Genomic DNA, 16,945 nt, shown 5'->3' with positions numbered 1-16,945 from the left:
GCTTTTAAATTCTAAAAATTAAACTGACTTTAAAATGATGTTGACTTGTGTTTTCTATTAAATCTTGTTTATATATATATATATATATAATTCTTGCATAATTCTATCTGTATATAGATCATTTTGTACATACTGTACATATTTATCTAGTTTGTGTTATCTGTTGTTTTTTCATTTTATTATAAATTTTATATTATTTTATTATCTGTTTTTTTTATTTTACTTCACAAGACTAATTATTTTGAGTGTAAGCAATAAATGTGTGTATACTTGGAAATAGAATATAATGTAAAATATTATATAATATACTAATTATATTGATTATAATAATCACAATCAGAAAGGGCTTTATCGCAATTAGTTTAGAGGAATTAGTTTTGGTGACAAACAGAATGACAGATAATAAAAAACTGATAATAAAAATAGAATAAGTAAATAGGAAACAAAAGATGGTATTTGTGTGAACAGGTGTGTTATGTAAAAAAGAAGAATGGTGTGTTAAATAAATAATGTATAAATAGTGTTGTGTATTACACATTTTTTGCCAAGTTAACTGTTCATGAGATGGATTTCCCGAGGGAAGAAACTGATCTTATGATCTTCTGGTGCTCTGAAGCGACGACAACAACAGTTCAAAGAGGAAGTGGCCCGGGTGTGAGGGGTCCAGAGAGATTTTACCAGCTCTTTCTTTGTAAAAGTGGGGAGTGTTGTGCCGGTGATTCGCTCAGCAGTCCAGACTATCCTCTGCAATCTTCAAAAGCCTGATTTGGTAGCTGAGCTGAATCAGACAGCTATAGAAGTGCAGAGGACGGATTCAGTGACTGCAGAGTAGAACTGTATCAGTGGCAGGTTGATCTTCCTCAGCTGACGAAAGAAGTGCAACCTCTGCGGGGCCTTCTTAACAATGGAGTCAAATGTGATTGTGGCACCCAGGAACCTGTTATAACTGCATCAGACAGCTTTTTCAGACTCGTCTCTGATGAGTGTGCAGTCATCTGTGAACTTCAGGAGCTTGACAGAGGGGTCTTTAGTGGTGCAGTCATTGGTAATTAATTAGAACATAATAATAATAATACCATGGTGTATGAGACTCAAATTAAACTTTATTACCACTGTATTATAAACGGCTTTGAAAGTATCTTATTATTATCTATGACTAAGGACTTTTGTTTTGAAATTATTCTCTTGTTACCGGAAGTAACGCAGTAATTTATCTTTCATTCTCAGACGTCATTGTTATTGAACGCGGTTTCCTTCTAATAATAGTTCGATGTGATTCTGTTCATCGTTTATGGATCTGTGTTATTGAGTGGTGTGTGTCTGTATGCGCTGAACACATGAGTGTGTCTCTGGTTGTGATCAGACTCGAGCTCGCGGATCAGTCTGAGTCCCCGCGCGGCTTTCAATACTGCGCCGGTGAGTTCATCTCGTTTACTGTTACGTGTTTACCATGGTACAGCATGAAGGCCATATTCATATACCATGGTATTATCATCAGTGTTTTTGGACATGTCATCAGGTACCATGATATTGTTTGAATTACTTCGAACTGCCATGGAAATATTATGGTTCTTAAGGTGACATACAGTGACATATGAAAAATACCATAATATTACCTTCTGATAAGGGTAATCATATATATGCATATGCATTACTTGATATATATATATATATATATATATATATATATATATATATATATATATATATGTATACAAAAAATAATAAATGCATTTATAATAATAATAATAATAATAATAAAAATAATTATTATATTTTTTCTGGGGACCCAAGGTTACAGAGCTTGATAAACAGAAGACACAACATTGAGGCAATTCATTAGAACAAACAGGATAATTAAACAAATACAAGTGTGAGAAAAAAGTTATAATTAACTGGATAATTAATAAAACATAAAAATTATATATATAAAAAAAATAATAAATAGATAATAAATTTTTATTATATTTTGTTGTTATTATTATTATATTTTTCTGGGACTCAACAAACAGGATAATGAAAAACTACAATGTGAAAAAAAAGTTATCATGAACTGGATAATCAATAAAATAATAATAAATGATATAATTATTTCTATTATGTTTTATTATTATTATTATATTTTTCTGGGACCCATTAGAACAAATAAAAGTAAAAGTAATCAAAAACTGGATAATTAATAAAATAATACTAATAATTATCATTATTATATTTTTCCTGAGAGTATGACAAAAGTAATCATAAACTGGATTATCAATAAAATAATAATAAAAATGAACAAAAACAACTACTATAATAATAATAATAATAATATATTTTTTTCTGGGACCCATTAGAACAAACAGGGTAACCAAAACAAATACAGTGTGAGATAAAAAGTATAATTATAAACAGGATAATCAGAATAATTCAGTGTATCATAAGCAGTAGAGGCACTGACCTGAGCTGAGAGTATAGCAGAGAAACCCGAGAAGCATGAGACATTATGTTAAATGTGGTTTGTGTTAACAGCGAGCAGAGAGCATTCACACGCTCAGCTTGTTCTAGAATCTCTTTGAGGCCTTCATGTTGACTCACTTCTCCTGCGTCCCACAGTTTCAGAGATGTCAGAGGACGAGATGAGAGAGAAAGCGCTGGTCTCTGCTAGAGCGACGCTGGCTGGTAAAACGGAGCTGGAGCAAGCGGCCGTCCTCCACCAGCACCTGGGCAGCCGCGTCATGAGCGACATGGTGATCGAGACCTTCCAGCCCAGCGCAGGTCTGCAGCGCAGCACTTCAGTCACTCTCTTTGATGTGACAGCCGTTTAACCAGTGAGGAGTAAACAGACTGTTTTTTCCATCAGGAGTTGAGGCCGGTAAAGAAGATCTAAAGTCGGAAACGGATGGAAACAGAGAAGCTAAAGATCAGACGGACGAGAGCAGGACTCCAGAGTCTCCCTCCAAACAGCTGCCGGATCAGATCTCCTTCTTCAGCGGAAACCCGTCAGTGGAGATCGTCCACGGCATCATGCACCTCTACAAAACTAAGTTAGTTCTATCTATCGTTCTATCTATCTATCTATCTATCTATCTATCTATCTATCTATCTATCTATCTATCTATCGTTCTATCTATCGTTCTATCTATCGTTCTATCTATCTATCTACTCTATCTATCTATCTATCTATCTATCTATCGTTCTATCTATCTATCTTTCTATCGTTCTATCGTTCTATCGTTCTATCTATCTATCGATCTATCTATCGTTCTATCGTTCTATCTATCTATCGTTCTATCTATCTATCGATCTATCGTTCTATCTATCTATCGATCTATCGTTCTATTGTTCTATCTGTCGTTCTATCTATCGTTCTATCTATCGTTCTATCTATCTATCTATCTATCTATCTATCTATCTATCTATCTATCTATCGTTCTATCGTTCTATCGTTCTATCATCTATCTATCTATCTATCTGTCTGTCTGTCTGTCTGTCTATCTATCTATCTATCTATCTATCTATCGTTCTATCGTTCTATCTATCTATCTATCTATCTATCTATCTATCTATCTATCTATCTATCTATCTATCTATCGTTCTATCGTTCTATCTATCTATCTATCTATCTATCTATCTATCTATCGTTCTATCGTTCTATCGTTCTATCTATCTATCTATCTATTGTTCTATCTATCTATCTATCTATCTTATCGTTCTATCGTTCTATCTATCTATCTATCTATCTATCTATCTATCTATCTATCTATCTATGTATTTTTTTTTTTTTTTTTTTTTTTCTTTTTGTTGTTTTTTTTTTTTTTTTTTTTTTTTTATATCGTGTTCTATCTATCTATCTATCTATCTATCGTTCTATCTATCTATCTATCTATCGTTCTATCTATCTATCGTTCTATCTATCGTTCTATCTATCTATCTATCGTTCTATCGTTCTATCATTCTATCTATCGTTCTATCTATCTATCTATCTATCGTTCTATCTATCTATCTATCTATCGTTCTATCTATCTATCTATCGTTCTATCTATCTATCGTTCTATCTATCATTCTATCGTTCTGTCTATCAATCTATCTATCTATTGTTCTGTCATTATCTATCTATCGTTCTATCTATCTATCGTTCTATCGTTCTATCATTCAATCTATCTATCGTTCTATCATTCTATCTATTGTTCTATCTCTCTATCATTCTATCTATCATTCTATCATCTATCTATCTATCGTTCTATCGTTCTATCTATCTATCTATCTATCTATCTATCTATCTATCTATCTATATCTATCTATCTATCTATCTATCTATCTATGTATCGTTCTATCTATCTATCTATCTATCTATCTATCTATCTGTCGTTATATCTATCTATCTGTCGTTCTATCTATCGTTCTATCTATCTATCTATCTATCTTTCTATCTATCGTTCTATCTATCTATCTATCTATCTATCTATCTATCTATCGTTCTGTCTATCGTTCTGTCTATCGTTCTGTCTATCTATCTATCTGTCTGTCGTTCTGTCTGTCGTTCTATCTATCTATCTATCTATCGTTCTATCTATCTATCTATCGTTCTGTCTGTCGTTCTGTCTGTCGTTCTGTCTGTCGTTCTATCTATCTATCTATCGTTCTGTCTGTCGTTCTGTCTGTCGTTCTGTCTATCTATCTATCTGTCTGTCGTTCTGTCTGTCGTTCTGTCTGTCGTTCTGTCTATCGTTCTGTCTATCGTTCTGTCTATCTATCTATCTGTCTGTCGTTCTGTCTATCGTTCTGTCTATCGTTCTGTCTATCTATCGTTCTATCTATCTATCTATCTTTCTGTCTATCGTTCTATCTATCTTTCTGTCTGTCGTTCTATCTATCTTTCTGTCTGTCGTTCTATCTATCTGTCTGTCTGTCGTTCTGTCTGTCTGTCTGTCTGTCTGTCGTTCTGTCTGTCTGTCTGTCTGTCTGTCGTTCTGTCTGTCTGTCTGTCTGTCTGTCGTTCTGTCTGTCTGTCTGTCTGTCTGTCTGTCTGTCTGTCTCTCTCTCTGTCTGTCTGTCTATCTATCTGTCTGTCTGTCGTTCTGTCTATCTATCTGTCTGTCTGTCGTTCTGTCTATCTATCTGTCTGTCTGTCGTTCTGTCTATCTATCTGTCTGTCTGTCGTTCTGTCTATCTATCTGTCTGTCTGTCGTTCTGTCTATCTATCTGTCTGTCGGTCGTTCTGTCTGTCGTTCTGTCTGTCTGTCGTTCTGTCTGTCTGTCGTTCTGTCTGTCAGTCGTTCTGTCTGTCGGTCGTTCTGTCTGTCTGTCGTTCTGTCTGTCGGTCGTTCTGTCTGTCGGTCGTTCTGTCTGTCGTTCTGTCGTTCTGTCTGTCGTTCTGTCGTTCTGTCTGTCGTTGTAATAGCCTTTCTGTCAGACGTCGGTCTGTCTGTCTATCTGTTGTCAGTTTGTCTGTCTGTCTGTTGTTCTGTCTGTCTGTCTGTTGTCGGTCTGTCTGTGTTTTTGTGTCTGTCTGTCTGTCGTTCTGCCTGCCTGCCTGTCGTTCTGCCTGCCTGCCTGTCGTTCTGCCTGCCTGCCTGCCTGTCGTTCTGCCTGCCTGCCTGCCTGTCGTTCTGCCTGCCTGCCTGCCTGTCGTTCTGTCTTTCTTTCTGTCTGTCTTTCTTTCTGTCTGTCTGTCTGTCTTTCTGTATGTCTGTCTGTATGTCTGTCTGTCTACTAGGGCTGTGCGATATGGACAAAAAAAAAAACATATCACGATTTTTTGATCAATTTTGCGATTTCGATTTTAATCACGATTTTGACACACACAGACATGCTTTACAGTCATAAATGCATTCAGTATGAATTTGAAACATATTTCCAAAAGAAAACCATTGAGAGCTTTATCAAAAAGTTGTAACATGCCTCTAGAACAGACATAAGTCAATATAATCACTAAGTAAAGATGTCAAACAAAATGTCTAGACATATGGCAAAAAAATATATAAAAAAAATAAAATAAAATAAATCCCGTCTCCAGGGCTTCTTTTTTTTTTTTTTTTTTTTTTTTTGCCATGCATTGTTCATAGAGCTCGTTGTAGCGGTGCCTCAGGTGCTGAAATATATTTATTGCCCAAGGTTCACATGTACTCCGTCTGCAGTGCGTATACAGTATGTGTATGCGGTGCAGAAGCAGCAGCGAGAGCGAGTTATTGTAATGCGAAAGCACATTAAAATAATGCGCGAGCGCGAATCTGTCCGCTCGCACGCAGATTTCCTCTGCTCTGTCACAAAACCAGACACGCGTGCTCAGATACACGCTGCTCTCGTCCGGAGAGAATGCGCGCACTTAAAACATGTCTCCTCTCACTCACTCACTCACTCACTCACTCAGGTGCGCTGCATTCTGATTGGATCGGATAGCATACTGCAGGAGGCCGGGACCGCGGAAAATCGTGCTATAAAGCGATTTAGAAATTGTGCACGCTCAAATCGTGATTTTATTATGATTTTGATTAATCGCACAGCCCTACTGTCTACCTACCTGTCTGTCTGTCTGTCTGTCTGTCTGTCTGTCTGTTTCTCTCTCTATGCTAATACTAATACCCTGCAATACTACTAATAATACTGCGGTGATATACAATGGTACTTTGTCCAAAAAAAAAAAAAGATTCATGGAATTTGTCTTTTAGATCAATAGACACTTTGTTGCATTGTTGAATCAGAGCCAACACTCGTTTTGTGTGATGTGGTGTTGACAGTAAGATGACGTCGCTCACAGAGGACGTGCGGCGCAGCGCGATGCTGTGCATCCTCACTGTACCCACCACCATGACCAGCCACGACCTCATGAAGTTTGTGGCTCCCTTCAATGACGTCATGGAGCACATGAAGATCATCCGGGACTCCACACCCAACCAGTACATGGTGCTGGTCAAGTTCAGGAGTCAGGTCAGTTGCTTAACCCCATACAAGAACAATTACAATTAACTGAAGTTCGACTGGGCAGGATCTTCAAAGTCCCTAGCCTGTTTAGTCCTCACTAATTCGGTTTTTGTTGTTCAACACCAGAAAAACCATCTATAAAGACGAATAAATTGCTGCCTGCAGCTACACATGATTTGCTTGATTTACATGGTTTGCAAAATAAACTCGTCATTGTGTTTTTTCATTTCTTTAGGCTGATGCCGACAGCTTCTACACAGCATGCAACGGCCGTCAGTTCAACTCCATTGAGGATGCTGTCTGCCAGTTAGTCTATGTGGAGAGAGCGGAAGTCATCAAATCTGAAGAGGTAAGACTCTGGTGTGTTAGTTAGTAGCGTATACCATCATGATTCGAACAAACCACCAATGACGTGTCTGCAACTGACAATGGAAGGCATTAAGCCTTACACTGTTAGCTGATGAGGTGATTTAATATTCCTCTGCTCATTGAGATTTATAGATGGATGCTAAGGTTTTTAGGTTGGTTAGAATCTGCGATCTCTGATCCAGAGATCATTTGCTGGCTTCCATGGCTTCAAAATACTGTGATCTCTGTGAACTGGCAACCCGGGGTGTCAGAACTCTATTGGGTAAATTGGCAGTGGGTGGAGTCACACAGACCAAAACAAAAACAGGGATTCTGACACTGAATGCACATTTCACAAGTAGAATAACTGGCTGTAGTGTTGTTTTTTGGAGAAACAAGTATGTGAAGGTTTCCTTAATATCTGCAAACAAATTTTTATGCTTTAGCACAGTCAAAATGTTACATGCATCTATAACAACTGTTACAAAGTATGTTCTATATAGTATCAATATTGGGGTAGTATGAATTCGGATGTTGTTTTTATCACCTGACCTACCAGTATCAGTTTTGCTGCTTCACTGCCATTCATAAATCCCGTCCTATGAGATAATAAAGCTATATAGTATTATAGAAGTAGGTATATTTGGATGCAGCATCAGTGTTAAAATTCTGATTAAATACATTGAATGTAGTTTTGCTTACTTAAATCGTATTTTTATATTTTATATATTGAATTTGATATTTAAAATATATTTTGTTTTACAGTTAATTATCAACAGTAAGTTATCAAATTGAAACATATATATTACTAAAGCAAGCAATTGTTATCATTTGAACAAACCACTAACAAAGTGTTCAAATTCTTGGCAACCACCCAAAACCTTATCAACCACACATCACCATATTTAAAATACTCAGAACAACCACATTTATGTTTTAGATGTGTGTAATTATTAACAATAAGTTCTCAAATTAAAAACGAAATCCAATTATAATTATTATTATAGCAAGCAGCTACTATGATTTAAACAAACGACACTTAAGTGTTCAAATTCTTGGCAGTGTAACACTGTTTTAGACCGATTCATTGCTTGAGTGACCAGGATTAACCTGTTTTGTTGTTGACTAGCTGTTTCTGTTTAAACATGCACACACACACACGCGCGTTGTGTTTCCAGCACTGATTTACATGCATAACAATAGCTGCAGTGTTCTGGAATGTTTAGAATGAACTCAAACTCTTCATTATAAACAGGGGGCCAGTTTACCTGTGATGGATCTGACTGAGCTGCCCAAGTGCACCGTGTGTTTGGAGCGCATGGACGAGTCCGTCAACGGCGTGCTGACCACCCTGTGCAACCACAGCTTTCACAGCCAGTGTCTGCAGAGATGGGAGGATGCATCGTGAGTGCTGTCAATCAAAATGACCTACTACCTGATCATTCTAAAAACAAAAAATATTTGTTTTTTAAATATTTTAATTAAAACATTAGCTTTTCTGGTAATATATCCAAGGTTGTGTGGACTGGGAAAAGAAATTTTAAATTGTAATATTAATTTTAATCCATCTGGATAAATTCAACCCTAATTATAATATTATTATTATGGACTTATTATATTAATTTGATATTTAAATCATTTCAATTTGTTTTACATTTAATTATCAATAAGTTGTAAGTTTTTATATATATGTGTGTGTGTGTGTGTGTGTGTGTGTGTGTGTTTGTGTGTGACCATGGACCACAAAACCAGTAGTGGGGGTTTTTTTTTTTTTTTTTTTTTTTTGATTTTTATACATCATCTGAAAGCTGAATAAATAATCTTTCCATTGATGTATGGTTTGTTATGAGGACAATATTTGTCTGAGATACAACTATTTGAAAATCTGGAATCTGAGGGTGCAAAAAAATCTAAATATTGAAAAAATCATCTTTAAAGTTGTTCAGATGAAGTTCTTAGCAATGCATATTACTAATCAAAAATTAAGTTTTGATATATTTATAGTAGGAAATTGACAAAATATCTTCATGGAACATGATCTTTACTTAATATCCTAATGATTTGTGACATAAAATAAAAATCTATAATTTTGACCCATACAATGCTTTTTTGGCTATTGCTACAAATATACCCCAGAGACTTAAGACTGCTTTTGTGCTCCAGGGTCAAGTATATAGTTCATATTTTTTTAGCTCATTTTGTTCACGATTGGAAAGTTTCACCCGCACCCTCACGTCACATTCTTCTCCCATGATGCATCAGTGCTTTATCACTGTTTATGCTCATCTTTTGCTCTGATCTGTTATTTACGTGCGTCACTTTAAACCTTTTCATCCTGATTCTTCAGTGACATGATACAGGTTTGCTGGGCCGTTCTCTATTCTCTCTGTTGTGTTTTTGTGTAATTGTCATAGTTGACCTCTGACCTGTGAGATAAACGTCACCGTGTCATGTTTCACGCACACAGTGGGAATGCAAACCGCTGCTGTTGAGATGGTTTCAGGTTTAAGTGTTTACACAGATGAATTATTGGCACGTGTGATGCATTCATATGACATATGACACATGACAAATATAAATTATATTTTATTCATCAGGATTTCATTGGGCATGAAAAGTAGGTAATGATCTAATTAGTGGAGTTTGCTAAAGTATGCTTCATTATTACTACTTATTGACATGAACAGACTACAAACTCAAACTGTGACACATAAATATTAGATTTAGACTGAAGAAGGGACACATTTTGACGTCACATTGTCTTTAAAGGAATAGTTCATCCAAAAAGTAACATTTGCTGAACATTCACTCACTTTCAGGCCATCCGAGAGATGAGTTTGTTTCTTCATCAAATTTGGAGAAATGTTGCATTGCATCACTTACTCACCAATGGATGCTCTGCAGTGAATGGGTGCCGTCAGAATGAGAGTGCAAACAGCCGATAAAAACATCACAATAATCCACAAGTAATCCACACCACTGCAGTCCATCAGTTAATGTCTTGTGAAGACAAAAGCTGCATGTTTGTAAGAAACAAATCCATCATTAAAACATTTTTAACTTCAAACGGTTGCTTTGGCCAAAATTCTGACGGCACCCATTCACTGCAGAGGATCCATTGGTGAGCAAGTGATGCTACATTTCTCCGAATCTGAAGAAGAAACAAACAATCTACATCTTGGATGGCCTGAGGGTGAGTACATTTTTTTTTGGTAAACTATCCCTTTAAGAACACTAACAGTGTGCACTTCTTCTGCAGGTGTCCTGTGTGCAGATACTGTCAGACTCCTGAACCCGTGGAGGAGAACAAGTGTTTTGAGTGTGGAGTGCAAGAGGTAACAAAAAACTCTGCGCCATGTGCTTTTAAAAACCATTTTCATAGGTTTAGCATAATAGAAATGGCAGAGACCGGAAATGTGAAGCATCGTTCCAGTGGGGCGACACTTTCATGTTCAGGAAAAAGGTGGATATCTAGATAAGTGAATGTGCATGTTAAGTCTTTGTTTGTTTTTTTTGTTGCATATATACATATATCCTTTTCAAATTTTTCAGTTTACACACTGTACACACTTTTTTTTGTTGCATATACATTTTTCAGTTTGCACAGTTTACACACTGTATGGACCTTTACAGATTAATTGATTAAATAATAGTTCGTTGCAGCCCTGGTCTCACTCACATAGAAGGCTGTTTCATTATATTATATTTAAGACATATTTGTTAATGTCTCATAGAATCTGTGGATCTGTCTTATCTGCGGTCATATCGGCTGCGGACGCTACGTCAGTCGTCATGCCTACAAGCACTTTGAGGAAACGCAGCACACTTACGCCATGCAGCTGACCAATCACAGGGTCTGGGACTACGCTGGAGGTGTGTGATGTCACAGAGAGCAAAGACACTAGTGGAATATATAAGGGAATATATAAGGGTTATATACATTTTCACTGAAATGCATGAACTTTTCTGGTGATTAATATCAAATCATGCTGGATAAAATTAAGCAAATACTTGCCCTACATTATTTATTGCTGATCATTCATATTAAAATATGTCAGATTATGGATTATTATATATGGATTATTATCAATTTTTACATTGTTTTTATAAAATATTTTTGAATTATTTATTAAGGTTATTATTTTAAGGTTATAGTAATTTTGTTGTGTTTTTATATATTTTTTTAACTTTATTTTTTAATATGTCTATATAGTTCTTAATTTTTAGTTCAGTTTTAGGTTTTAGTTATTTTAGTAGCTAAAATAAAATTAGAAATGATACTTTGGCAACTAACTGAAATAAAATAGGTTTTTTAAGATTTTTCTATTTTATTTCAGTTAACAGTTAGTTTATTTCAGAAAATGAAAATGTTTTTTATGTTTTTTTTTTATTTTAGTTTCAATTAACTATTATAAACCTGGTCCAATCACACAAGCCAGAGCCATTTGTAATTTATATTTTACTGGATTTTATCCAGTAGTGAAAACAAAAATGAACTTTATATATATATATATATATATATATATATATATATTTATTTATTTATTTATTTTATTTATTTATTTATTTATTTATTTATTTTTTAGATTTTAAAGTTCATTTTTGTTTTCACTACTGGATAAAATCAAGTTCCCCCTATTTTATTTTACTAAAAAAATATGCAGGTTAAATGCATTAAATGTTGTTTTATATTTGAATGTTTTGAGTTTTGAAACATTTTATATTTCAAATTGTTTGAAAGAACTGTGACTCCTTGAGTCTTTGTCCTAATGTTGATCAGATAACTACGTTCATCGGCTTGTTGCCAGTAAAACTGATGGGAAGATGGTGCAGTACGAGTGTGAGGGCGACACGTGTCAGGATGAGAAGATCGATGCGCTGCAGCTCGAGGTGTGTGTGTGTGTGTGTGTGTGTGTGTGTGTGTGTGTGTGTGTGTGTGTGTGTGTGTGTGCAAAGTTGGATTGTCTTAGATACTCGTCATCACCTTATAATCTTTTTAACATATCTTTTTCCTACAGTATTCATATTTATTAACCAGCCAGCTGGATTCTCAGCGCATTTACTGGGAGAATAAAATAGTTCATCTGGAGAAAGACACAGCAGAGGAGGTGAGAACCACACAGTTAACATCAACAAAACCATAACAGCATTATGTTTAAGATCATAATAATCTACTATAACTTGTATTAGCATCAGTGATGCAGCTTCTTTGTGTTTGTGTGGGTTTCAGATCAACAACATGAAGGCCAAATTCAAGGAGACGATTGACAAATGTGACAGTTTGGAGCGGAAACTAAATGAACTCGTCAAAGAAAGACAATCCATTGAAAAGAAGTAAAATTTACTTTATCTTTCAAATTAATTTTTCATACTCATCAGAGTTATTGTTTGAAAAGTGAATTTTTGAACTGGTGGTGGCGCTATAGAGTCGGTCCTAGATACCCCAAAGTCGGTCAGATCATTATTCCTGACCTTCACTACAAGTGTGCCAAATTTCATCATTTCCCTATGTTCCCTTCATAGGGCTGCCATAGACTCCCATTCGGGAGGAATAATAATAATAATAAAGAACGCATACAAATGCAACAGAAATTACTAAAACCTTAATAAAAATTAAAACAGAAAACAAAAAAAAATCTAAATATTAATAAAAACTATAATAGTATCTGAATGATAATAAAATAACACTGCATGGTAAACAGTTTCCAAAATATTGGTTACTTAAGTTTATGTTTGTACTATAATAATAATAATAATATTAATAATAAATATAAACCAATACAAATAAAAATTATTAATTAATAAAATATAAATTAATCCGAGATTTCCTTCTTTCCTTCTGTGATTTTATTTTAATATTTATTTTAATTTTTTTTATTTATATATATGTATGTTTGTATTATTTTTTTTTTTTTGTTTTTTTTATTTATATGTTTTTGTGTTTTTTTTATTTTTTAATTTCTTGAATGTAGTAGCTTAAGTTATTGTAGTGTATTTATTAGTTTTTTAAATGTGAATTTTTTTACTTATATTCTCAAAATTCAAATTATATTCAAATTTAAAATGCATAACTTGAGTTAGGGTGAAGAGAGGCCATAGGAGGGCGCATCGAGCAAAATATTACTAATGCACATTTATTCAAAGCATAAGATAACATTCTCTGTGAAAAAAGTGCATAATGTTTAAAATAATGTTTATAAACCAATTATAATTAACAGCATCATGTATGTATGTATGCACAGTTTAATACAAAGGGCCGAAAGCCAATCACACAGAGTACATTCTTCATTTAAAAAAACGGTTAATAATTTAAAACAGAGTACATTCTTCATTTAAAAAAACGCCATAATGAAAGCATTACATTCTTCATTTAAAAAAACGCCATAAAGTCTCGAGATATGTGTTTTCAAAGTTGAAAACGGTGATTGATGTCCCTCTAGAAAATGTGCAAAATATGCGTTCTGTGTGAACGGCTTGGTTTCAGTTTTGCCGTAAACAAGATCTTCTCCTCATTGATGTTCTCTTTTCTCATGCACCACTGAAAAGACTGCCTCCTTAACGCACACCTAAAATTTGAATGCAGCGTTTTTGCATTCGAATGTGGATTTTCATTTTAAATTCGACGAATATTCGAAATTCGGATTTTATTTTGACAGCCCTGGTTTACTCAGTCTTTTGACATTTTTGTGCTGTTTTCTGCAGATGTTCACAGCTGAACAACAAAGTGGTGAAGCTCAGTCAAGAGCTGCGGGAGGAGCAGGAGATGAACCGATGCCTCCGAGCCAATCAGACGCAGCTCCAGGCGCAGCTGCAGGAGGAGGAGAGGCGGGCTCACGAGACGGCGGCCAATAAAGACGGCCAGATCGCCGAGCTGCAGGAGCAGCTGCGAGACGTCATGTTCTACCTGGAGACGCAGCAGCAGATCGACCGCATGCCAGCAGACACCCGGCAAGAAATACAAGAGGGTCAGATCAACATCGCCTCGTCCCCCGCGGCACCGCAGCCCGGGCCCTCGGCCCACGGCCCCGGCAGACTGAGCGGCCGCAAGGGACGATCCAAGAGGGGAAAGTAGCGAAAGACGTTGTGTTTAATAAATTCAGTGCTATAAGAAATGTTTCACAGGAAATGAGGAAGTTTGAATATTAATCATCCTTCCTCATGTAAGAAGCTCTAATATATTATATTATATTATGATTTGTTCACTGATATCTTGCACGAGGACACCTGCTTAGAAATGTAGCTCAACCTGTTTTATATGAAAACAAAGTGCTGTTCTTGTCACAGAGTTTTATTTTCGAAATCTTTATAGTGTCCTCATAGCTGGAAGATGTTTACTTTATGTTTGTAGGAATTATTGAATATTGCTTTCTGCAACTCTTGACGGATGAATCTCACATAATTCATGTCATGTTTCACTTAGAGGGAAAAAGAAAAGAAATTATATTTTGCTGTAATGCATCTGGATTAGGTTTGTAAACTCATTTCTGTTCGTTTTTTTTTTTTTTTTAATTGCATTTATAATATATGGAAGCTCATTTCCGGCAAGGGGGGAAAAAACAGAATTGTGAGATAGATATAGAATTCAGAGAAAATTTCAGAATCATGAGATACTTAATATATATCCAATTCTGAGGGAAAAAAAAGTCAAAAAAAAAAATTTCTTCTCTCAATTCTGAGTTTTTTTCCCCACCATGTATAAAAAAAATAAAAAATAAAGTAATTGTGACTTTGGGAAAAATTGTCAGAATTGCGAGATATACTCTCAAATCGCAATTCTGATTTTTTTTTTTCTTGGTAAATAAATAATGTCTGAAACTTCTATAGTAACACACCAAGGCCCGTTCACACCAAGGACGATAACTATAAAGATAACGATAAAGATATAGTTCTGAAAGTCGTTCTCAGTATTAAAGAATAGCAGCTATAACGATAAAGGCACAGAGAAACAATATCGTTGGAATCATTTTCAGAACAATTTTTTTTCAGACGATGAACGATAAAAATATTGACAGCCAATCAGAATCCATTCTGCTGTAACGAGCTCGAGAATTTAAAGCGGCAGGCGCGCGCTCTCAGAAAAAACACTGCCATGAATTTATATATATATATATATATATATATATATATATATATATATATATATATATATATGTAGGCTGCATTTATTTTATGCAAAACATAATTTCTTAATTTTTTTCATCAGACATATTTGGTGAGATTCTCCTCATTGTGAGCAGTATTATAATCGCAGGTCACAGGTGTGGTACTGTAACTCAATCACAAAGACTTGAACAGAAAGGCGCTTTTGTAGTGAAAGGGCTTGTCCGCTTTATGATGTCATTTGGTTAATAGACACACACTGCACAAAATCATGTGGCTTTTGTCTTGTTTTACTCAACCACTTATTTTTAGAAAGGTATATACGGTCAATCTTTGTATCGTGTCATCTTTTTGGTTTCCACACCCTTCCCGTCAGTTACAGATGAGTAGATTGCTGGAAGCTATTAATAACTTTTTGATAGGTAAATGCATGCAACAGTTACTTAATAAACAGATAACATGTCTGCTAACCCGTAACATGCTTGACATTAAATTCTCTTTCGTAGTGAGCCATATTTGGAGTTTACAACAGAAAAACAAAGAATTCACTGACAACTTTACAGCTCATTTATACTTATAATGTAATAAAGCTCAGAAAGCGATTGATTCACGCAAGTATAAATTATATAATATGTTATATATTAATATAATTATACATTTTTAAATGTATTTTCTAAGATATAAAATAAAAAAAGTGAAAAATTGAAGAAATAAAATCAAAGCAATTCAATTACGTGATTATAACTGATATACATTTAAATTTAGTTATTTATATATATATATATATATATATATATATATATATATATATATATATATATATATATATAAAATATAAAAATGTAAATGTATATTTATATAAAATATACCATATTAATTATTGAAGAAATTAATATTTGTCTGGAAGGTCATAATCCTGTAGCCTATTAAACAAAATACAAAAGCAAGACAATATTTTAAGATCAAATCATTTTAAAAGTCAATATGAAATAGCAACCCTTTTTTCCCCCATAATATGATTATTTCTGTGAAACAGGATATTTAGAGGAGAAAAAATTTAACCAGGTGAATTGAGAAAATATGCAATATATTCAATTATTTAATGATAAATTCTATAATAATTATATAATTTGAAACATTTAAGTATAAATTATATACATGAGGAAGTAAATCAGAAAGCAATTCAAATTCGTGATTATAAACAATATGCTTTTTTTTTTGTATAAATTCAATGTAAATGCATATAAACTACAATTTAAGTAATTATTGGATAAATTAATATTTGTCTGGAAAGGTCTAATCCTGAATCAAACAAAAGACAAAAGCAAGCCAATATTTTAAGATCAAATACTTTTTGAAGTCAACATGAAACAGCAATTAATTTCCCCCCATGATTTGATTATTTCTGTGAGCCAGGATATTTAAAGGAGAAAAAAAAAAGTAAACAGATGGAGGAAATTTGCTTATACTGAATTGTAAAATTCAAAAAGCGATTCAATTATGTAATGAGTTATACAATACACTTTTAAATTGTTTTAATTTGTTATTTCCTATATATATATATATATATATATATATATATATATATATATAT

General features: G+C 34.2%; 1 protein-coding gene across 1 annotated transcript; it reads left to right on the top strand.

Moving 5' to 3' along the window:
- The first annotated feature begins 1,198 nt into the window (after positions 1 to 1,198).
- LOC109110437 (BRCA1-associated protein-like) lies at positions 1,199 to 14,715 on the top strand. The gene is made up of 12 exons (XM_042765608.1): positions 1,199 to 1,416; positions 2,596 to 2,757; positions 2,843 to 3,026; positions 6,720 to 6,909; positions 7,139 to 7,252; positions 8,507 to 8,655; positions 10,511 to 10,586; positions 10,986 to 11,124; positions 12,032 to 12,141; positions 12,270 to 12,359; positions 12,482 to 12,585; positions 13,954 to 14,715. The coding sequence occupies exons 1-12, from the start codon at positions 1,338 to 1,340 to the stop codon at positions 14,321 to 14,323; spliced, it is 1,767 nt and encodes a 588-aa protein (XP_042621542.1). The 5' UTR covers positions 1,199 to 1,337; the 3' UTR covers positions 14,324 to 14,715.
- Positions 14,716 to 16,945: the final 2,230 nt, after the last annotated feature.

The sequence above is a fragment of the Cyprinus carpio genome, chromosome A10 (assembly GCF_018340385.1).
Source record: "Cyprinus carpio isolate SPL01 chromosome A10, ASM1834038v1, whole genome shotgun sequence".
Lineage (NCBI taxonomy): Eukaryota > Metazoa > Chordata > Actinopteri > Cypriniformes > Cyprinidae > Cyprinus > Cyprinus carpio.
The sequence above is the reverse complement of the archived record's forward strand: the minus strand, read 5'-3'. Positions and strand labels throughout refer to the sequence as shown.